Source organism: Barbus barbus (genome assembly GCF_936440315.1).
Source record: "Barbus barbus genome assembly, chromosome: 34".
Lineage (NCBI taxonomy): Eukaryota > Metazoa > Chordata > Actinopteri > Cypriniformes > Cyprinidae > Barbus > Barbus barbus.
The window spans coordinates 9,262,918-9,286,441 of NC_136762.1; the positions used below are offsets into that span (position 1 = coordinate 9,262,918).

The 23,524-nt window shown below is 37.8% G+C and overlaps 1 protein-coding gene across 3 annotated transcripts in view; it reads left to right on the top strand.

The window, feature by feature from the left end:
- The first annotated feature begins 292 nt into the window (after nt 1-292).
- LOC306854451 (neurofibromin-like) overlaps nt 293-23,524 on the top strand; it is a 79,763-nt gene continuing 56,531 nt past the window's right edge. For 2 of the 3 annotated variants that reach the window (XM_079392443.1, XM_079392444.1), the window contains exons 1-22: nt 293-605; nt 5,323-5,466; nt 5,772-5,855; nt 12,475-12,665; nt 12,903-13,009; nt 13,253-13,320; nt 13,431-13,506; nt 13,614-13,771; nt 13,948-14,121; nt 14,237-14,365; nt 14,602-14,676; nt 14,989-15,120; nt 15,217-15,345; nt 16,110-16,223; nt 18,033-18,112; nt 18,193-18,316; nt 18,396-18,642; nt 19,302-19,375; nt 19,525-19,608; nt 19,685-20,029; nt 22,189-22,328; nt 22,492-22,614. In XM_079392443.1, coding sequence (XP_079248569.1) covers nt 546-605; nt 5,323-5,466; nt 5,772-5,855; nt 12,475-12,665; nt 12,903-13,009; nt 13,253-13,320; nt 13,431-13,506; nt 13,614-13,771; nt 13,948-14,121; nt 14,237-14,365; nt 14,602-14,676; nt 14,989-15,120; nt 15,217-15,345; nt 16,110-16,223; nt 18,033-18,112; nt 18,193-18,316; nt 18,396-18,642; nt 19,302-19,375; nt 19,525-19,608; nt 19,685-20,029; nt 22,189-22,328; nt 22,492-22,614 — 2,858 coding nt within the window. In that variant the 5' untranslated portion in view covers nt 293-545. The remainder of the gene's footprint in view (nt 606-5,322; nt 5,467-5,771; nt 5,856-12,474; nt 12,666-12,902; nt 13,010-13,252; nt 13,321-13,430; nt 13,507-13,613; nt 13,772-13,947; nt 14,122-14,236; nt 14,366-14,601; nt 14,677-14,988; nt 15,121-15,216; nt 15,346-16,109; nt 16,224-18,032; nt 18,113-18,192; nt 18,317-18,395; nt 18,643-19,301; nt 19,376-19,524; nt 19,609-19,684; nt 20,030-22,188; nt 22,329-22,491; nt 22,615-23,524) is intronic. The other variant, XM_079392445.1, reaches the window with a different exon arrangement.

Genomic DNA, 23,524 nt, shown 5'->3' on the forward strand with positions numbered 1-23,524 from the left:
ATGAAGAAGCTTTGTTTGATTATTTCAAGGAAAAATAGATGAATAAGTATACTTTAATAGGATTTATATAGCCTAGTTACACATTTTATGTTTGAATAATGGACAAACCACAGTAGTATTTTAATTTACTGAGTACCATACGTAATGGCACATTTTAAGATCTAAAAACGTTTTTTAATCAGTGCATAGAAAAGTAATAAATTTGACCAGAAACACCAAACTCAGATTCAGATATTCCTCCGGTAATAATGGTCCAGTTCTTCAATAGCATTTCTGCGCATGCGCAGCACCCAGACTGAAGCCAGAGCGAGAGAGGAGGATTCAAACTTCCGGTGGTGTGTCATGGCGGCGTGGTGGAGTATGCTTGAAGTGAAAAACTAAACCAAACCCCCCTCCTCCCTCCACCTCCTCCTCTGTTGTCCTCCTTGATTATTTTGCGGAGCGGTTTAGGGGGTATTTGGCGCACCCGGGGCGAATCGAGAGCAGGAATCGGGATCGCAAAAGTGACTGATAGGAGACATAGCGGCGCGCGCATCCGCCTGAGCATGGCGGCGCACAAGCCCGTGGAATGGGTCCAGGCCATCATTAATCGATTCGACGAACAGGTAAAGAAAACCTCGGTGGGGAGATTTGACATTTCAAGGCCAAAAAAGCGAGCATGCAAACGATGCAAATGCACGCGTTGTTTATGTGGAAGATGCGAGGTTGGTGGTTTTGGGCTTTGCACTGGCCAAATACAACCCGTGCATGTCTTGTTTCAGGCCTGATGTGTTATATTTGGCAGCAAAAGCCAAATATTGGGCTGTAGGGTCGTGATTGATTTGATGAATGTTCAGCTGAGTCGCTCGCGCGCACTGCCTAAATATAAACAAAAGGAATCAGACTCCCTCCGTGCTTGTTGACATACAGAGAGATGAAATTGCATAGCTGGAGCAGCTTTACAGGCACCTACAGTCCTGTGCATGCAACCATGTTTAATAACCATGTCAGTTTATCAATGTTCTGTGTTTATAGAAGTTTTCTGAAACTTTACGACGGTTTTGAGAGCAAAATAACGCATCTTTTGAGCCTGAAGAGGTAATGACAGCACAGGTTTCTGACAGGCGCCTGTCATAAGTCATTTTTAATAAATTTTGTACGATTTTCTGTAAATGCTGTTTGTTAGAGCCTTAAGGGTACATTCAGTATTTGTTCGCAGATCAGAAAATGTGACACCTGAAGAAATTAATAGCAGTTTTGAAGGATGCCATTATAATGATTCACACTATCATGGTCATATCAGTACTCTGATATTTTAATTTACTATTGGAATAAATTATAGGCAGCTAAACGTAAACAAAAGCTATTAATAATAAGCAATATTAAATAGCTGGGCGTTTATGAGCCTTTTTAGTGTTTTAATGTGCATTCATCCCTCGGACCCTGCTCTCATAGCCAAAGCAATTGTGTTTTGTCCCTGCTCTTGTGAAAAAGAAGTGTGCTTAGTTTTATGTAATGTGCACTTGTACAAGTTTTAAAAGTATATTTGAAAAAAACTATATGTAATATATAATATTAACGATGTGGAAAATTTGAATGGAGTCCTGAAATCATGTAAAATTAAAGGTTTTACTTTAAAGTACATTTGAAAAGGTTTTGATGATTTTTTGTTGTGGTTAAAGGACGTACGCTTAGATTTTTACTTGACTTAGATGACATTTAATATATATTTAAAGTATGATACATTTTAATTTTATTACAAATAACGTGCAATTAAGTGTCGGAAAACATTGCATTAATTTAGCACTTAAATCTATTCTTTTAAAGTATATTATTTCTCTAATAAGTACTATTTTAAAAAGTATACTAAGGTGTGCTTGTCAGACTAAAGTTAAGAGGCTTTTCTAAGGGTTTGGCTTCTTGTGCTGCAGATTAGGGGCTCATAACAGTTTAATGAAAGTGTGAAAAGGAGTTTAGGTTGTTTTATCGCTAAGCTGGTTTAGTGCTTTTTAGATCAGAGTGCTTAAGGCACTTGTTTGGTGAAAGCATAATACATTGACAAGTGACACTACTTGCACTTGTATTGCTCTGTATGTTCTCATGACTTGAAGGACAGCTGCTCACCACAATTGCAATTACAAGCAGATCATAAGTTGCAGATTTCCTGAATGGAAACTACCGGAAAACACTAGGATCGATTGTTTGAGCTGATCGCCAGTGATGTGTGGCTTTTCTTCCTTGCAATAGGCAAGTTCTCAGTGGTGGTTATTGCCTTGTCAGCAGCTGTATGAATGCAGAGAGCACCTTGAAACAATGACCTCACAGATGCCATTGCATGGTCATGGAAAACTAATCTGTCCTCTCTCTGGAGAGAGTTGAGTCAGGAATGAGAGGATGATGATGCATTGTGTTTAGATGTCGGTTTAAGAGATTTTAAAGAGCGTTTGCATGTACGAAGGTTACGCTTGTTTTAATTTGTATGATCTTGGAACTTAAGATAAACTTTATTGGTGGTGTTGGGTAGTTTATGATCAGTTATTTTTCTTGTGAGAATCTTAAAAGGATAGCAAAAAAATCTAAATTCTGTCATAATTTACTCAACTCCATGTCATGCCATACCTGTAAAACTTGAATGAAAGTCAATGGGGCCCAATGTTGTTTGGATTCCAATGTATTTCAGGATGTTTTCTTTTGTTTTTCTACAGAAGAAAGTAAGTCATACAGGTTTAGAACAACATGAGGTTGATGAATGATGAGAATATTTAGGGGAACTTCCCTTTTAGCACTAGATTTGATCGTATTATAGCAATATCCAGGAAAAAGGCTAAGTGATTTTTTTTTAATTTTTTTTTTTAAATTCTGAAGTTTTAGAAAGACCATTCCAACTGATGTGATAGGGGTGGAAAGTCTTATTTTTCTTGAATGTTGGCCCTTGAAAGTTTTATTCAAGTATAATCTTAAATAAATTTGATTTAAATTATAATATTTTTAATTGTCTTTGTGTTTTTGGTTAATATACCATCCATTCTCCATAGGACACATGAGTATGGCCGGTTCTTCCAAAGTGCACATAAGGGAAGCGATTGGTCCCTGACCTTTCTGGAATTTTAAACCATTCCTGGGAAACAAAGTGCTCACTGTCCATCGGCATGCTGCATTAAAATGGATATCAACAGGGCTGGGCTATGTGTTCTGTGCGAGTGCGTGTGTTTTATGAGTGTGCGTCGGTTCTTCTCCGGTCTTGAGACTTTCATTTCCACAGTAGTTGGCCGGAAAGAAGGAGGGAACCTCAGGGTTTCTCAGAGTTTTTCTGACATGCCGACGCACTGGCCAGTGCAATTGTCAGGACACTTCAACCTTGCAACCAGAAGTGACTTGGCTGCCTTGCACCACAAATATAGGTCTACTTACTTAGCTAAAGCAGATTATGAGCTAAGATTTGTTGAAATATCAGATTTAAAAAAAACAAAAAAAAAAGGCTTAATCTTTTTTTTTTTTTTTTAGGCTAATTTGACACATTTTTTAGTGATCTTAAGTGTACGGCACAAGGAAACACTATTCCGAGCTAGTTATTAAGTTGGCATCTTTGGTGATCTGTTCTTGGACTTTGCGTGATTGTATTCAGTATGATCACTGTGTATTTGCAGCGTTTTTGTTGTTTTAAAATTTAGACAAAATTGTGAATATATTGGTTATTGTAGTAATTTACTATTATCAGACTTTGTTCCGTTTGAACTAAATCAGTAAAAAATAACCAGGCAATTTTAATGAATTGATTTCAGTTGCTTCACGTGCTTTATCAAATGTTTAGGGCTGAGTTTTAAATGTTTTTGGAAAAAAAATCTCTTATGCTCACCAAGGCTGCATTTATTTTATTTAATTTACAGTCAAAATGTAATATTGTGAAATAGACAAAATTTCAAAGGAATAATTCATCCAAAAAAAGGAAAAAAAACAAAACAAGATTAACTCACCTTCATGTTGATACTTAATACTTCTGCAATAATTTATATAAGATAAAATATATATTTGTATAAATGTCAAAAAGCTAAAATTGTTATAATTTTACTAGAATGCTAACACAATTTAAAATAACTATTTTAATATGTAATTCATCTCTGTGATGGCAAAGCTGAATTTTCAGCAGTGTCATGTGATCCTTCAGAAATCATTCTAATAATACGCTGATTTCTTATCAGTGCATTTGAAAATGGATCTGTTTATTCAGTTTAATGCATCGATCAATGCGTAATAAAAGTATTAAATAGTAATTTTTTTTACTGTCTTTAAACTTTTAAAGGGTATTATTTATAGTCAGATGTTATTTTGATAACTTTTTTTTTTAAATTCATTTCAAACTATTGTTTGCTTTTTTTCTTATCTCTTAATTGAATTGAAAGTACAGGAGAGATTGGAAATGATGGCGAGAAGTGGGGAGGACAGGATTAGGATATGTTACAAGTCTGACTTAAAACTTATTTTGGCAAATAAGCACCACAGCTCAATATATTAGAGCAGTTTATTCGCAAGCTGTAACTTCTTGAAGTCAAAGTTCGTTTGATCCAGAGAGAAGCCATAGTACTCGGAAACCAATTCTCTGAGACCAATTCCTCATCAGGGAATGCTTAGAGGGGGAGAGGCCTCCACCCCCTCACTCCACATACGCTTCATTAAGACGGCCAGGCCATGTGTGCTTTCAACACTCCCGCTACACAGGCTTTAACTTCTTGTGTGTTGGAGAGAACAAGAGCAGATGTGCTGGCCTGCAGGTGTGTGCAGCACAGGGAGGAAGTCTAGAGAGCTGGAGGCGCTTTGTTTCAACACCTAAAGTTTGAGCGTTTAGACCCAAGATGGGGGGGTTGGTGCATTAAGTGCTTGGATGTTCTCTCAGGGGTGGGTGTGTCAAATTTAAGACCGTTTGACCTCTTGCTCTGCAGTCTGTGCGTCCCACGTTACAAGCTGTTTTCCACCCAATGCTCTCAATAAAGCCATAACACAGGCTTTGAAAGCTAAGCTGCAGGAACCCAGCGTTCACACCTGTTAACCAGACCCAAGAGTACTCTATCTTAACTTAATGTAAATATAATGGTTATTTTTTGTGCTTTGGGTTACTTTTTAATGACTATAGTTTGCTTACACTATAATTGTTACTTTTATTTGATTATTATTTACTTGAAATTAATTGAAAGTATATTTGAAAACAAATTGGTCAAGTAAAAAAAATACACTACCATGGCCTGATCTCTAGAAAGATTTAATTGCATCCTTTGCAGAGTATGGTGGTTTCAATTGCTCTCTTTTTCTCTATTTCCCTCAATTTGTCTGTCTGTCTCTGATTCACAGCTCCCAATTAAAACAGGACAGCAGAGCACGCACACCAAAGTGAGTACAGAGCACAATAAAGAATGTTTGATCAACATCTCCAAGTACAAATTTGCCCTCGTCATCAACGGTCTGACCAACATACTCAAAAATGTGAACAACATGGTAAGTCCGTGTCTATAACATTCAAGTTTCCCCTTCTTGATAATTGAATTTTGAAATTCATAACTCTGCTATGAGTGAACTGCCTTGGCATGGCACAGATAAAACCAAGATGGCAGATAAATGTTTATTTAATTCAATTCTGAAAATAAGTAAAGCCTGAGAAACATGAACCATTTTAATGTTTGCTGGTGTTTTTTATGCTTAGTGTTACACTGTTAGCTTAGGAACATGATCATGTCAAGCTCTATTGCAATCAATTGAGAGAAGTGTCTTGCTAATGTCACATTACTGTCTTTTATTCATAGCGGATCTTCGGCGAAGCTGCCGAGAAGAACCTCTACCTCTCCCAGTTGATTATCCTGGACACACTGGAGAAGTGTCTGGCAGGGGTGAGCAGCTTGTCCTGTCTCACAGTGAACTTTGTCCGACCTGTTGCTTGTTTTGATTGTCTTACGTCCTGCCTTTTAACAGCTTTGTTCCTAGCTGTGGTTTCACCTTTGTTGCTGAACGCAATGCTTTACAATCACATATGCTTGCTGCGATAGACGGTGTTGGCGGTGATACCGGTGTTAAGCCTCAACACCGGTTACGTCACTTGCCCACCGCGGCACCGTCCCTCACCGTCCGTCATTTTGATTTTTTTTAATAGTAATAACAATCATTTAGTTCAGTTAGAGAACAGACGCTATAATTAAAACTGAACGCGGCTGCTCAATGCAGCACACCAAACGAACTACAGTTATGCATCACAGATCAAATTTAATTTATCACGTGAGGAGAGTGAGTCGAGCTGACTGACAAAAAGAGTGCGGTGAGACCGACAAGACAATGGCAGAAGATTTTCGAAACGAAATGTAAAAGCGCCCGTTTTAAAAATATTTTGGATTTTGAAAAGCCTGTTGACCTGCTATTTATCTAAGGTGATATTGAATGTTTTTTTTGTTTTTTTTTTACATTAGTTTCTCATTTATTTGGTTCCATGGTATTTGCTGATTTTTATTTTATTTAAACTGTGTGATTTCCCCCCCGCCATTATTTTACATCAAGGTGTATGCAGTCCATGCCTCCAAACTTTCTTAATTGTTTTGCTAATACAGGTACATCTAAAAAAAATTAGAGTATCGTGAAAAAGTTCTTTTTTTTTTCTTGTAACTTATTTCAAAAAGTGAAACTTTCATATATTTTAAATTCATTACATGTAAAGTAAAACATTTCCAAAGTTTTTTTGATTAGAGCTTACAGCTCATGAAAGTCAACAATCAGTATCTCAAAATATTAGAATATTTACATTTGAGTTTCATTAAATGACCATCCCTACAGTATAAATTCCGGGTATATCTTGTTCTTTGAAACCACAATAATGGGGAAGACTACTGACTTGGCAATGATCCAGAAGACGAACATTGACGCCCTCCACAAAGAGGGTAAGTCACAGAGGGTCATTACTGAGAGGCGTGGCAGAGTGCTGTATCAAAGCATATTAAATGCAAAGTTGACTGGAAGGAAGAATTTGGGTAGGAAAAGGTGCACAAGCAACAGGGATGACCGCAAGCTTGAGAATACGGTCAAGCAAAGCTGATTCAAACACTTGGGAGAGCTTCACAAGGAGTGGACTGAAGCTGGAGTCAGTGCATCAAGAGTCACCACGCTCAGACATCTTCAGGAAAAGGGCTACCAAGCCACTTCTGAACCAGAGACAACGTCAGTTGCGTCTTACCTGGGCTGTGGAGAAAAAGAACTGGACTGTTGCTCAGTGGTCCAAAGTCCTCTTTTCAAATAAAAGTAAATTTTGCATTTTATTTGGAAATCAAGGTCCCAGAGTCTGGAGGAAGAGTGGAGAGGCACAGAATCCATGTTGCTTGAAGTCCAGTGTGACGTTTCCACAGTCAGTGATGATTTGGGCTGCCATGTCATGTGCTGGTGTTGGTCCACTGTGTTTTCTGAAGTCCACAGTCAACGCAGCCATCTACCTGGAAATTTTAGAGCACTTCATGCTTCCTTCTGCTGACAAGCTTTATGGAGATGCTGATTTCATTTTCCAGCAGAACTTGGCACCTGCCCACACTGCCAAAGGTACCAAAAGCTGGTTCAATGACCATGGTGTTACTGTGCTTGATTGGCCAGCAAACTCGCCTGACCTGAACCTCATAGAGAATCTATGGGGTATTGTCAAGAGGAAGATGAGAGACACCAGACCCAACAATGCAGATGACCTGAAGGCCGCTATCAAAGCAACCTGTGCTTCCATTACACCTGAGCAGTGCCACAGGCTGATTGCCTCCATGCCACGCCGCATTGATGCAGTAATTCAAGCAAAAGGAGGCCCAACCAAGTATTGAGTACATAGAAATGGACATCCGTTTCAGAAGCCTGACATTCCTGTTTAAAATATCCTTTTTTTATTGATCTTATGTAATATTAAATTTTTTTGAGACAGTGAATTTTGGATTTTCATTATCTGTAAGCCATAATCATCAAAATGTCAAGTAATAAAGGCTTGAAATATTTCACTGTGTAATGAATCTATATAATATATGGGTTTCACTTTCTGAAATGAGTGACAAAAAATATTGGGCCTTATTCACTAAACATGCGTACGCACTAATTTTTGCGTGAAATGTGCGTACGGACGTTTTCACGAATAAATCATGATTCATCAAAAACTTTCGTACTAAAATTTAATCTAAATGTACGAAAAAATTCAAGAACAACTTATACCACACGTACGCAATAATCATGTACGCCCAGGGCCTTGTAAGAATGTATAAAGAACCCCACATATAATTAGATGGGTTATGTACAGGGTGGGTGAAAAGTAACTAGACGTTAAAATTGATAATAAAGTATAATTAGATGTCCAATTTTATATATATATATATATATATATATATATATACACTCACCTAAAGGATTATTAGGAACACCTGTTAAATTTCTCAATGCAATTATCTAATCAACCAATCACATGGCAGTTGCTTCAATGCATTTAGGGGTGTGGTCCTGGTCAAGACAATCTCCTGAACTCCAAACTGAATGTCAGAATGGGAAAGAAAGGTGATTTAAGCAATTTTGAGCGTGGCATGGTTGTTGGTGCCAGACGGGCCGGTCTGAGTATTTCACAATCTGCTCAGTTACTGGGATTTTCACGCACAACCATTTCTAGGGTTTACAAAGAATGGTGTGAAAAGGGAAAAACATCCAGTATGCGGCAGTCCTGTGGGCGAAAATGCCTTGTTGATGCTAGAGGTCAGAGGAGAATGGGCCGACTGATTCAAGCTGATAGAAGAGCAACTTTGACTCAAATAACCACTCGTTACAACCGAGGTATGCAGCAAAGCATTTGTGAAGCCACAACACGCACAACCTTGAGGCGGATGGGCTACAACAGCAGAAGACCCCACCGGGTACCACTCATCTCCACTACAAATAGGAAAAAGAGGCTACAATTTGCACGAGCTCACCAAAATTGGACGGTTGAAGACTGGAAAAATGTTGTCTGGTCTGATGAGTCTCGATTTCTGTTGAGACATTCAGATGGTAGAGTCAGAATTAGGCGTAAACAGAATGAGAACATGCATCCATCATGCCTTGTTACCACTGTGCAGGATGGTGGTGGTGGTGTAATGGTGTGGCGGATGTTTTCTTGGCACACTTTAGGCCCCTAAGTGCCAATTGGGCATCGTTTAAATGCCACGGCCTACCTGAGCATTGTTTCTGACCATGTCCATCCCTTTATGACCACCATGTACCCATCCTCTGATGGCTACTTCCAGCAGGATAATGCACCATGTCACAAAGCTCGAATCATTTCAAATTGGTTTCTTGAACATGACAACACTGTACTAAAATAGCCCCCACAGTCACCAGATCTCAACCCAATAGAGCATCTTTGGGATGTGGTGGAACAGGAGCTTCGTGTCCTGGATGTGCATCCCACAAATCTCCATCAACTGCAAGATGCTATCCTATCAATATGGGCCAACATTTGAATCAATGCCACGTAGAATTAAGGTTGTTCTGAAGGCGAAAGGGGGTCAAACACAGTATTAGTATGGTGTTCCTAATAATCCTTTAGGTGAGTGTATATATATATATATATATATATATATATATATATATATATATATATATATATATATATATATATATATATATATATAAATATAAATATAAATTTATATATAAATTAGAGGTCCAAACAACAAATCACCTGATCTATGCTTATATAAACGGTGTTTGTTTCTCACCTTGTGTTTGGAGGCATGGCACACTTGGTACTGCTTGAAGACATTGCGGCGCGTGCTCTAAGGAGAGAGCGCATCTTTAGAGTGCGCACAGCAGGGTCGGCGCCAAGGGGGGCACTCGTGGGCCGTGGCCCCCCAAACGAGTTACTGTGCCTCTCCACTTTCCATCCTCTCCCCTCCTTGCTGAACGCGATCGATTTTGAAAGCAAAAGTACCGATAAAACAGCGCACATAAGAAAGCAATTGAACGATTTGGCGAGCGTCAGCAACCGCACGCGATCACAGATTGCACGCTCGTCACGAATACACCCCCCACCCACACACACACACACACACACACACACACACAACATGATTTGTACCCCCCCCCCCCCCTCTAGAAATTTAAATGCCCTCCGATGGAGGTGCCCTGGCGCCGGCTCTGGCGCACTGATATGTTTGCTGAGAGTGACGAATGGCTGTTCAGTTGCTTTTAAATAACACATTTTTTCTGGCTTCCACCTCCGACAGCAAAACCTCACCTCACGTTCATTATCGTTAAAGTTATTTTTCTTTGTCTTTTGTTTCGATGCCATAATTTTCTTTCTCTAGATGAGTGCCGCTTTGCGGAAAGCACTTATATGGAGCTGGTTTGGGCGTGTATTATGCTAATCACTAACCTCGTGCACGCGGGCGCTCTTTTAGAAGACTCCAGATTCACTAACAGAAGAACGAGTTTAAGAACAAGCTCATGTGCGTACGCACGTGTTGTGAATTAGGCGGAAAGTTTTCGTGAGAAGTTCAAATGTGCGTATAAATACAAAAAACGTACGCACTTAGTAGTGAATGAGACCCATTGACCTTTTTCACAATATTCTAATTTTTTTAGATGTACCTGTAAACGTTCTACGTTTTATAATTGTGTTCCTCAGTCTTCCTACTGATTTTCAGTTTTGTATACCCATTTAAAATTTGTAAGTTATTTTATATTAGGCATATAGCATGGTGTATTTTTATTTGTTTTGTTAAGAATTGCTGAATTGCTGCTAATTTAAAAGTGAAAGTTAAATGCGCACAGTGCTTTTACAAGCACAGTGCTTTTACAAGCAAAGCAAAGTGAGAACTCAAACAAACTAAAAACAAACAACTGATTGACACCGAATTGCCGCTAATTTGAAAGTGAAAGTAAAATGTGCACGGAGCTTTTACAAGCTATTTAAAACCGAAGGAAAGCGAGGAAAAGAGGGAAACCTCAAACCCCCCCACCACAGTGATACCGGTATTACCAGTGTTGTCTCGCGTCATTTAACCAGTGGTAAAATTTCCTCACCGTCACAACCCTACAATCACAATTGTTTCATTATTGCCTATCGGCAGCCTGACCTAGAAGATTACATATATTTTATTATAGATTTTTATAGATATTAAAAATATTTTTCAGAAGAATATCTAAATATTTTGAATGTTATCTTGACCAATATTAGTCTGTTTCTTTTACTATGCTAGGCTGTAGAAATAAATCGAATGTGGTGAAACTGGAACTACTTCATAGCAGCATGGTTATAGAAAATGAATCAACACCTTGGAATCTCAGCTATCAAATAAACATAATAAAGTTTTTAACCATGCCATAGTATAATAGAAACTAGCTGTACACTATGTTTCAAAGGTTTGGGATCAGTAGAAATTCAAAAGTCACATTAACAGCATTTATAATGTCAGATAAAAGATTTCTATTTCAAGTAAATGTTGTTCTAAAAAAAAATCACATTTTGTACAGTTTCTAAACAGAGCAGAAAATCAGCATATTAGATTTCTGAAGAATCATGTGACTCTGAAGACTGGAGTAATGATGCTGAAAATTTAATTTTGCCATCACAATAATAAAATATATTAAAATAGAATTTTAATATATTAAAAAATTAACAATATTAAAGTTTTTGAAAAACATGAAAAAATCTTGTCGACCCCAAACTTTTGAACAGTAGCGTGAAATGACTGACATGAGTTTGAATGACTTTTTACAGGGGCATTATAGGGACCGTGATATTTGTCTGGTCTCAAAAAGTAGAAACTGTCCAGAAATGTTTTTTGATTGCTCATGGACTCGTGAAGTCTTAGACACAGAGCTCTGGTAAAACAATTAAATCTTTAGCTTTTACTCCCAGACAGACGACTCTGAACTGGCCTGTCAGGAGATTATTACATTTGCAGGTGTTTCCTTGTCTTGAGATTGTCTGGATTTTCCTGTATAGATTAGTAATTTTCCCTTGCCCGGATGCTACACAGCTGTTCACTGTCCTGTTTTGTTTTTGCAAAATTGTTTGTCATTTCCTTTTATGTAATTGAGATGGAGAGGTATACGTACAGATTTCTTCCATGCTGTTCAGGATTTAATTTGTTCCTTGAAATTCGAAGACCTTCAAGACCGCTAAACACTTTATTCGTTAACTAGTTTTAGCAGTCATGAATTTTTGCCTTGTATTATAAAATTCCCCCCTACCATTTGTTACACATTTCGGGCTTTTAGCTTGACCCAGTATGTGTGCAGTACATTGATCCACTAATGTGTTTGTTTGGTACTCTGTCATTGAATTTAATTTCTGTTCTTTAACCCCTTTCCTGCATGCTGCTGATTCCGAAGCGCTTTCTACTCGCTGTAGTTTTAGTCTGGTTTTCAGTAGATGTTATTAAACTTTACACTTACTGTTTGGTACAGCACACAGTAAAAAAAAAAAGAGAATAGTAATAACAAAATATACTGTGTATTCGTGTGCATCATCAGCAACCCAAGGACTGCCTGAGGCTGGATGAGGCCATGTTGGTAAAACAGTTGCTGCCTGAAATCTGTCACTTCCTGCACTCGTACCGTGAGGGCCAGCAGCACGCCGCTCAGCTGCGCAGTTCCGCCTCTGCCGTGCTCTTCTCTCTCAGCTGCAACAACTTCAATGCCGTCTTCAGTCGTATCTCCACCAGGTACCTCTCTAACATACTGGGGGTTCCACTGGGCTCTGTTTGAGGACCTCTTTCATTGTGTGAATTAGCCCCCCAATTACCCCATAATAACTAATAAAAATAGCTTATTTTAAACATTGTAAGCCAGCTGCACAAGTGTTTGTAATTTGTATAAATGCTGGGCCGTTTTGCTTGGTTGTCTACAAATTGAACAGTTAAAGGCAAATTATTGACTTTTAATGTAATGTCTTCTCATAGGTTGCAAGAGCTCACAGTTTGTACAGAGGACACAGTGGATGTCCATGACATTGAGCTCATCCAGTATATCAACGTAGACTGCTCCAAGTTAAAGAGACTCCTACAAGGTAAAGCATGCTCTATTGTATAGATAATTTATTGCCTCAATATTCAAAAAGTTTATTGTTAAGGATGAATTTTATGGGTAGTCTAAAGCTGCATAGTTAAAATCAGAATCAAAATATGGCACAGTGCAAGTATTAAACCGCAAATGAATGAAAATAAATACATAGTGTTTCAATTTATAATAAATTAATTTATTAAATATATGGTGTGGAATTACTTGATAACTTCCTGCATGTTCCCTTTAGAAACAGTACTTAAATTCAAATCTTTGAAAAAGCCGGCTCAGCTCGCAGTAATCAGCAGTTTGGAAAAGGTATGTGCATTTTAAATGATACTATAGATTAGTAGTTTTTTTTCTAGCTTTAATAATTCTCATCTTGTTAAAGGTTATAGGAGTAAATTTATTTTATATGTTTGTGTCAGGCTTTCTGGAACTGGGTTGAACACTACCCTGATGAGTTCACTATGCTCTATCAGAGACCCCAGGCTGACATGGCCGGTTAGTTAGACAATAATTAATATCTACACTGACTTGTTTACTAGACTGCTTTTTGAAGTCCAAGTTTAGATGTGTAACAATTAAACCGTGTGTTTCTGTGTATACAGACTGTGCAGAAAAACTGTTCGACTTGGTGGACAGTTTTGCAGAGAGCGCAAAGAGAAAGGCTGCTGTGTGGCCACTACAGATCATCCTCCTCATCCTCTGTCCAGAGATCACTCAGAGCATTACCAAAGAAGTAGGGGGGGAGGAGAAAGCTAACAAGGTCAGAGGTCACACAGTGAATTGGACTTCTATTCCTGCATCTTTTATTTACTTCTCCTGTTGTATGCAAAGTCATTTATGTAGAATTTTATTTAGCATTGGAACCAGTCACAGACATATATTCTGTGCATACTGATGGTTTGGTGACACATCTAGCTATTTTGTTGTCTTCAACAGAAGTCATTTGTGGACAGTTTACGGAAGGCTCTGGGACAGCACAGCGGCAGCAGACAGTTGACCGAGAGTGCGGCCGTTGCATGCGTCAAACTCTGCAAAGCCTGCACCTACATCAACTGGGAGGACAATTCCGTCATCTTTCTCCTAGTTCAGTCCATCGTCATGGACCTTAAGGTGAAGAGGACCATTTTTTGAGTAAATCACAGAGCAATGCATGTCTGAAGGGACTGAAGAACATTTATTTCTGTGTTTCTAGCTGTCTTCAACTTTGCTCTCTCTTCTCTCCCAGGGTCTTCTGTTTAACCCTACTAAGCCATTCTCGAGGGGTGCAGGCTGCCAGAGCGCTGATGTGGATTTGATGATTGACTGCTTTGTGTCATGTTATCGTGTCAATCCTCGTAACAACCAGCATTTTAAGGTAAGCTCGGTTGTTGAATCTCAAGAGTTTCCAGCATTTTGCAAAGGATATCATAAGGATATTATAGCAATTAATAAACAATCACTAGCAAGAGATTTAATATTATTACTATCACAGCGTATTTAGTTAGTCAACATTCATTTCAAGGACAAACTTAAAATCATTGCCATAACTAACATGTACTAATATCTACACAGAGTTTTTGTTGTTGTTGAATAAATTATTTTCTTTTCTAGGTATGCCTGGCCTCGACTTCTCCTCCTACCTTCCATTTCGTCCTGGTCAACTCCCTGCACAAAATTATCACCAATGTAAGTATGATCTCTGTATGGACATTCACACAATGCAAAATTATTTTTAAATGTTATGCAAATAATTCTAATTTTTTATTTTAAATTGTAATATTATGCAAATTAAATGCAACTTTAAATAAACGGTACACCAATTATATAAATAGATGATCTCCAAAAGTGTCAGCATTCTGCATGAGTGTTGATGATTGTTCATGATAAAATGCGTTTTGGGACCGCTGCCAGTGACTCTCTCTCTCTTGTGACGCTATAGGAGTGGAGTAATTTTGTAGTTTATTACTTATTAATGTTTCACATTTATTTTCTTGCTAGTCACACCTGGACTGGTGGCCGAAGATTGACGCCATCTACTGCTACTCAGGAGAACTGCGCACCATGTTTGCAGACACATTGGGCCGAGTGGTTCAGAGTCTCGGTGCCCATCCACCTCTGAGGATGACATCAGTAAGACACAATCATTTACACATGTTTTATGATGTATAGCAAAGCATTGGTCTTTGTTGTTAAAGTTGCTTATTTTGTTCTTTATTTTTTTTTCAGAGTCTGACATTCAAAGAGAAAATGACGACAAGTTTAAAGTTCAAGGAGAAGTCCACTGACCTTGACTCACGTTCTCTTCTGCTGGCCCTCGTCAAACTCATCCACGCTGACCCCAAACTAATGCTGCACGTGAGTATTTGACTGGAAATATGTATAAAATAGTCATTTAGCTTCTGTTAAAATTATAACGAGTTACCTTTTGTAATAAAGTTATCTTAAGAGTTGTCTCTGCATATTAGGCTAAAGCCCGATTCGGACGGTAATTGTTTCTCATATGGAAGTCTGTAAAAATAAATTTGTATATCACCTCAGTGATAAAACTCATGGATTCGGATGGCGATTTATTCACAGTGGAGGAGCGAGTTCTGTGATCCTACGAACCAGAGAACACGCTGCTCACGTGGCCAGTCACATTGTGTGCCGTAAATAAAATGAATTTTATTTACAAATTTATTCTTATTATTGTGGAAAATGTATTTAAAAATACTTATGTAAAATGTATTCTTATTATTCCAAGCATATTTTATAATGTATAATCCTATTTATTATTTGATTATTTAAATCACCTGTTTAAAAATAGGAAAATACGCGCTATAGTTGTATATAATTATACGCGATATATATCTGTTTATAATACACATTTTAAAATTGTATTGGTTCAAATCCTGGATTATCCAGATTAGGATTTACATGTGGATTTATTCATTTCTTTTCCCCTTTTTTGCCTGAAGAAGACTGGTTCTTTTTTGCAGTCTTTTCTTAACATGATTTGAAATGAACTGTGATTTGGCCTAAAATGGTCTGTTGAAATATCTAAGCTTAGCAGTAGACTTGTAGTTTAAGTATGATTCTGATCAAATTTGACTCCACTAGTTGCATTTTCTCACCTTCAGAACCCAGGGAAACCAGGTCAAGAGATCCAGAACAGCACAGCTGAGCTCATCAAAGGTCTGGTTCAGCTGGTTCCTCTCAATCACAGTGCTGAGCTTTCACAGGAAGCCATGGAGGTAAGACTAGGGGTTTCTTTGAACCTCCTATTTGGTATTGTTAACCAAAAACTAATACTTTAAAGTTGCTTTTGGTAACTGAAATAAAGATATACAGTGCCTATAAAAAGTCTTCATAGCCCTTCATTTTTTTTTCACATTTTATAATGATGCTGCCTTATGTTAAACTGCTTTAAATTTATTTTTTTCCCACATCAATCTACACTCCATACACCATAATGGCAAAGCAAAAAACAGGTTTTTAACATCTTTGCAAATTTATTAAAAATAAAAAAACTTAATTCCATTGCATAAGTAATCATACCCTTATCTGGGACAGTTGGAATTTAGCTGAGGAGCATTCACATTGCTTGTAGATGTTACTGCACTTCGAGTTAAGTTAACCTGTGGCAAATTCAATTGAATGGGTATGATTTGGAAAGGCACACATCTTAATAAAAAGTCTAATAGCTGAAAATGCATATCAGAGCAAAAACCAAGCTCTGAGGTCAAACAAACTGTCTGTATAGCTCAGAGACAGGATTGCATCAAACCACACACCTGGGGAAGGGTTCATAAATTCTGCTGCATTGAAGGGTCACAGAAGCATGTAGTCTCCGTTACCCTTAATGGAAGAAGTTTGGAAAAACCAGGACTCTTCCTAGAGCTGGCCTCCTGGCCAAACTGAACAATTCATGGAGAAGGGTCTTATCTAGACTGGCGACCAAGAAGCTCTGGTCACTCTAGTTGAGCTCCACGATCATATGTGGAGGTGGGAGAAACCTACAGAAGGACAAACATCACTGCAACACTCCGCTGATCTGGGCTTTATGGCAGTGTGGCCAGAAACAATCCTCTCCTAAGTGAAGACACATGAAAACACACTTGGAATTTGCAAAAAAGTATCTAAAGGACCCTCAGACTGTGAGAAACGAGATTCTCTGGTTTGAACCTCAATTCAGTTTGAAGGAAACCAGCTCTGCTCATCACCTGCAGAGTACCATCCCAAAAGTAAAGTGTGCTGGTAGCAGCCTCATGCTGTGGGGCTGTTTTTCAGCGGCAAGGACTGAGGGACAATTCAGAATAGAAGAAGAAAAGCTCAGTGCACCAAAATATAAAGATAGCCTTAATGAAAACCCAGTCCAGAGCATTCAGAACCTCAGACTGGGCAGAAGATCCACCTTTCAACAGGAAAATGACCCTAAGCACACAGCAAGAGTGGCTTATAGACAACTCTGTGAATGTCCTTGAGTGGCCCAGCCACAGCCAGGGCTTGAATGCAATCAAATATTTCTGGAGAAACCTGAAAATGTGCATGTGCCCCCATCCGACCTGTGTAATGTGTAAAGATTGCCGTATCATACCCAAAAAGACCTGAGGCTGTAAAGGTGCTTCAGCTAAGTACTGAGTTAAGGGTATGAAGACTTATGTAAAGTACTTATTTCAGTTTTTTTTATTTTTTTATTAATTTACGAAGTTGTGACGATTCTGTTTTTGCTTTGTCATTATGGTGTATGGAGTGTAGATTAATGTGGAAAAAAAGTCACTCAAAGCAGTTTAACATAAAGCTGCAACATAAAAAAGTGATCAAAAATGAAGGGGTATGAAGACTTTTTATAGGCACTATAAAATTTAAGTATTAGATTCTGCTAAAATTGCTACAACCAAAATAAAAAATATATTAAAGCTTTGTTTTAATATTTCAATCTTATATAAATGACAAAAGCACATAAAAATACATAATTAATAGTATATGGATGATACTATAACACTGCTACTTTGAATTCTTATGGTTGTGCATCTCTTACTCATTCTTGTATTCTTACCCAGGCACTGTTGGTGTTACATCAGCCAGAAACTATAGAGCTGTGGAACCCTGACGCACCCATTGAGACCTTCTGGGACATCAGGTGGGTATAAAGAGATTGGCTGAGGTGAAGTTGGCAAGTAGAAAAATTATCTGACTATATTCTCCTTACTCCCCTCTCAGCTCCCAGGTCTTATTTCTGAACTGCAAGAAGCTGATTGGACATCAGATGATCAACAGTACAGAGATACTGAAGTGGCTCCGGGAGATTCTCATATGTAGAAACAAGTTTCTCTTAAAGAGCAAGGTAAACACCCATTCTGTCTGAACATGAAAATGAATCCACTCAGAGAAAATGCACTCATTCATGTCTCATTGTTCTGCAGGAGTGTGCCACACAGGGCAGTCTCATCCCCATCAGCAAACAGGCTCAGACCAAGCTGGAGGTGTGTCTTTACACCTTCCTGTGGAGCCCTGATGCAGAGGCTGTGTTGGTGGCCATGTCCTGCTTCCGGCATCTCTGTGAGGAGGCGGACATCCGCTGCAGTGTGGACGAGCTGCCCGTGCACATGATCCTGCCCAACTACAACACCTTTATAGAGCTCGCTTCTGTCAGCAATATGATGGCTACAGGTTAGTAGTACAACAGTCTCTGTGACATAGGATTAGACTGGTAGCTTTAAGCTTTAGGGACACTCCCCCCCCCCCCCCCCCCCACAAATTCAGCTAGTGTTGAAAGCCACTGATGTGAACATGGACATCTTATGGTTTGAGGTTTTATGAAACGTTTTACCTGGAACAATTGTAGAATTTCTATCACATACTACTCTGAAAGATCATGGTTAGTTATTGTAATGCGAGATGTTTAATCATATTTATACATGTATATATTTTTATTTATTTGATATTGATGTAGCTAAATAAATTGATTTTGACTATACAATTTGATAATTGTATTTATTAATTTATGATCATGATTACTAATGTGGTAATGTGTTTGTAAAACTATTAATACCAGTGTGGCTAAGTAAATGTATATTTTTAATTTTTTTATTTGTGGTCATGAATTCTTATGTGGATTTATGGATATATAAAGAAAATAGCATTTGATATTGTAATAATACATATATTTAGTTAATTAGTTTTTGCCCATGAATATGATGTTTGATACTGATACTCATAAATTCTGATTAACATTATAATTTAGTGGCGTGGATTCTTGGAAAAATTTTTTTTTGGTCTTACTGTAAAATAAAACCGCTTGCAAACTATATGTGCATTTGTGCATTCAGGTCGCAACACACTTCAGAAGAGAGTGATGGCGTTATTAAGGAGGATAAAACGCCCTACAGCTGGAAATGTAGAGGTAAGGATTTCTTTTTGTCAATTTATGTGAATTTAAGATGTAATTTGTTTGTTTTTTCAGGCATTGCTAATCATTCAGATCCATTGCAACTTTTTTGCAGCTTCTCAGTTCATTTAAGTTGACTCAAATTTGAACTTTTTCAATCTTAGGCATGGGAAGACACATATGCAAAATGGGAGCAAGCTACTAAACAGATACTCAACCACCCAAAAAACAAAGTGGAAGATGGACAGGTAGTTAAAAGAATGTTAATCAGTAAGGTATATAACTTTTTTCCCCCTCTACAAACTACTTTCTCTCTGTCCTCAGGAGTGGATCAACATGACTGGTTTCTTGTGTGCCCTGGGAGGGGTTTGTCTCCAGCAGCGCAGCACCCCTAGCCTAGGCACCTACAGTCCTCCTATGGGCCCCCTAACCGAACGCAAGGGCTCCATGATCTCTATGGGCTCTTGTGAGGTGAACAGCGAGACGTCTCTTAACAGGTTTCTGGACCGTCTGCTGGGTCTCATGGTCTGTACACATGAAAAGGTGGGCGTGCAGATTCGAACCAACGTCAAAGACCTTGTGGGACTGGAACTCAGTCCAGCTCTCTTCCCCATGCTCTTCACCAAGCTACGCAACAGCATCGGACGATTTTTTGAGACCCAGGGTCCGGTAAGAGATTATAATCATGGCATGCAGCTGTAGGATTAGATATTGTTTTAGAAGTAGTTTGCTTTATATTTTTATTTCATATATGTGGCGGTGTAAGTTAACAAATTTAGAACATAAAGATCATTCTCACAAAGAACTGGTTAATACTGCACATAAAGCAAATGTTTTATTATAAATAATTTAGGAATTTCATAATGAAAATAAATTATTGTAAAATCATTATATAATTACATTTATTTTGAAGCATTAATGCTTTTTGCAGATTAAGGTGTTATATTTGTTATACTGTATATTTATATTTTTGTATATGAGTGTGTATTTCTATTTGTTATAATTTTTGTATGTTTAAATATTTATTTGTGGCATATTTAAATATTTGAACACATTTAGTGAATATTTGTAAATGATTGTAAATTCAGATCAACAGTATCTAATTTTCATGAAGAAGCCTCAATGCAAAAGTGCTCCTAAATTTATGCTTAATTTTCTATATAACACACTGGCAACAAATAAAACAAATTACTCAACTTATAAAGCAACTTATAAGCAACTTATAACTGTCATGTACAGTTTTGGACACAAGGTTGCTGAATACCAACATTAATCAAGTTTCCATCCAGATTTTGCGCTGTTTTGGTATCGACAAAGAGATATGCGTTAAAAAAAACTTTGCGAAATTTGCTGTCTACAGCCTGTTTCCATCCAACTGGCCTTTTACCGATAAAATGGTGTGTGTCATGACGTCATCCCTACAAAAAGGAATTGTCGCATAAGTTTTGGTGTATCGCAAAAAAATGTTTCCCTTGAGCTGTTTCCATACATAATTATAAGTGTCATGAGTTTTTTTTTTTTTCTTTGTGTACTTTGTTATAGACTAGATAGATAGGCCACTGTTGATAATCAAGCAATGATCATAAACAGTTGCAGTTGTATTATTATCATTTATTCTGATAATAGGAAATATGAATGTTCATTCCGATTATTTTATTTCTCCTAACCGACCGTCATGTTAACCGACAAGATTGTTAAATTACAATTAAAATTTAAATTGATAGGTGGCTTGACCCATTACAAATACCTAAATTTGTTTTCCAGGTATTCATTTTATACACGTAAAAAGCAGCATAAACAACCTGAACGTGAGGATTCACGCACCTGCAGCGCTTCTGCGAACAGAGAAAAACATAAGCTTTTATGTATAAAAGAAACAGGCCCATATGCAAAATAGATTTTTCTAAATAATTAATGAATTAACAAAACAAAAGGAAAAAAAACTGCAACAATTAACAGCCTATATGCAGAATTTCGGTTCATTTTTGAATTTCGGTTAATTTTTGTGATGCACTCTTGAGAAAGCGGCAGTTTTCCTTTATTTCACAAAAGTACGTTTTGCTTTTAATTGTGAATGTACACAAATAAAATAAATATTTTGAATAGTTTTGAATAATGTCTTTCTCTTATATGACCACAAATGAAGGAGTAGGTTAGTGCAAGTTGTTTCCACTTTTACAAGAACCCCCCCCAAAAACCCCACAAGCGATCGTGCCGGCGCATAGCCTCCACAACGCAGCCTGCTCATGTCATACAATTGAATAATATGAATATGATTTAATGCCCTTTTCAACTACAGGGAAATGGTGCTTTAAAGTGAGCAACACCATGTACACGAACGCTGCCTATAGGCTAATTCTGTCATGTGACACCACATTTATTTGCGTTAAAACCCCTTTTCTCGACAAAAAGTGTTTCCAAACACATTCTTGCGACATTTGAAGTATCGATATGGAATTTATGCACTAAAGTTAAACGGAAAAAGATTTTGTCGACACAGGAGAAATTTAATCGATAATTGGCATTTCCATCAGCTATATCGTAAATATTTTAAAGCGCTAAATATTTTTTCGAAAATAAATCCTTGGATGGAAACCTGGTTATTGTCAGATCAATCCAGACATTGCACTCCTTTTAAATACTGTCCCATTAGCATTTAGTGATCTATTTAATCTAGAATGATCTAACATGCATTAAACACTGGAATCTTTTGTAAATGCAGTAATGTTTTCATTTCAGATCTTATTATCAGTATCACATCACATTCTGCATAGGCCTCAGCCACATTCTGTGCCAGCATCTTTGTTCTTTCTCAATTTCTTCTTCAGGTTTCCATTACAGACCCAAACACGCTGTTTGTAGAGCAGACCATCGCCATCATGAAGAACCTGCTTGACAGTCACACTGAAGGAAGCTCAGAGCACCTCGGTCAAGCCAGCATTGAGACCATGATGCTCAACCTGGTTAGGTGAGACTTTGATTTACACTTTACTATGCTCTTTAAAAAAAAAAAAAAGAGGTTAGGAAAAAATGTTAGTATAAACACTGGGTTTGCATGGCATTTTAATAAAAAGAGCATTAAGAAGTTTATTTTTCCATTAAAGGATTTTTCTTTATGCTCCCACTCTCAGGTATGTGCGTGTTTTAGGGAATGTTGTCCACGCTATTCAGATCAAAACTAAGCTGTGCCAGCTAGTGGAGGTGATGATGGAACGCAGGGACGACCTCTCCTTCTGCCAAGAGATGAAATTCAGGTTAAAAAAAAATAATTTGTTTTAGAAAGAAGTCTCTTATGCTTACCAAGGCTGCATTTATTTGCTCATAAATACAATAAAACCATTAATATTGTGAAATATTCAGCTTCACCTATGATGGCGTAGCTGAATATTTGCTTATTTTGAAATGTTTTTGCTGCTTAATATTTTTGTTGAAACCATGAGATGTATATATTATAAATAAATAATATAATATAATCCTTAAGCTATTCAAGGGGCAAATCTGGTCCGCCAGTCATCTTCATCCTGCCCAAGGGAGAAGTGCGTGCAGGTCGCATATATTACCATGAATTGTTGTCCACAAGGTGGCAACACTGGCCCAGGCCAAACGAAAAAGAAAAGAAAGAGACGTAACAACAACAATCTATGGAGACTGCAACATCATTAGACTGCAGTGTTGACAAGCGTTTATGAGGGAGTTAAGAGATATCCACAACTCTAGTTTAACAGAGTATAGAGACAGTGTTATCAGTCATAATGTCTGGCGAGAAATAGCACAAACACTGGACGAAAATGATCAAATAAAGTAACGTATAGTTTGAAAGGCTGCGCATTCAGCTGCAGACACACGCAGAGATGCTTCAGACTGCCAGTAGAAAGAAGAAAAAAGAGAACTCCTCTAATCGCTGATTAACTTTTGTAGCTTGGATATTTGTAGTTGGGGTGGTGATGGCGCAGTGGATAAGACATAAGCCTTTGGTGTGAGAGACCCGGGTTCGAAAACACTGTGAGACACCAATGTGTCCCTGAGCAAGACACTTAACCCCCTAGTTGCTCCAGAGGCGTGTGACCTCTGACATATATAGCAATTGTAAGTCGCTTTGGATAAAAGCGTCAGCTAAATGAATAAATGTAAATGTAAATGTAGTTTATATGTAATTTGAAATTA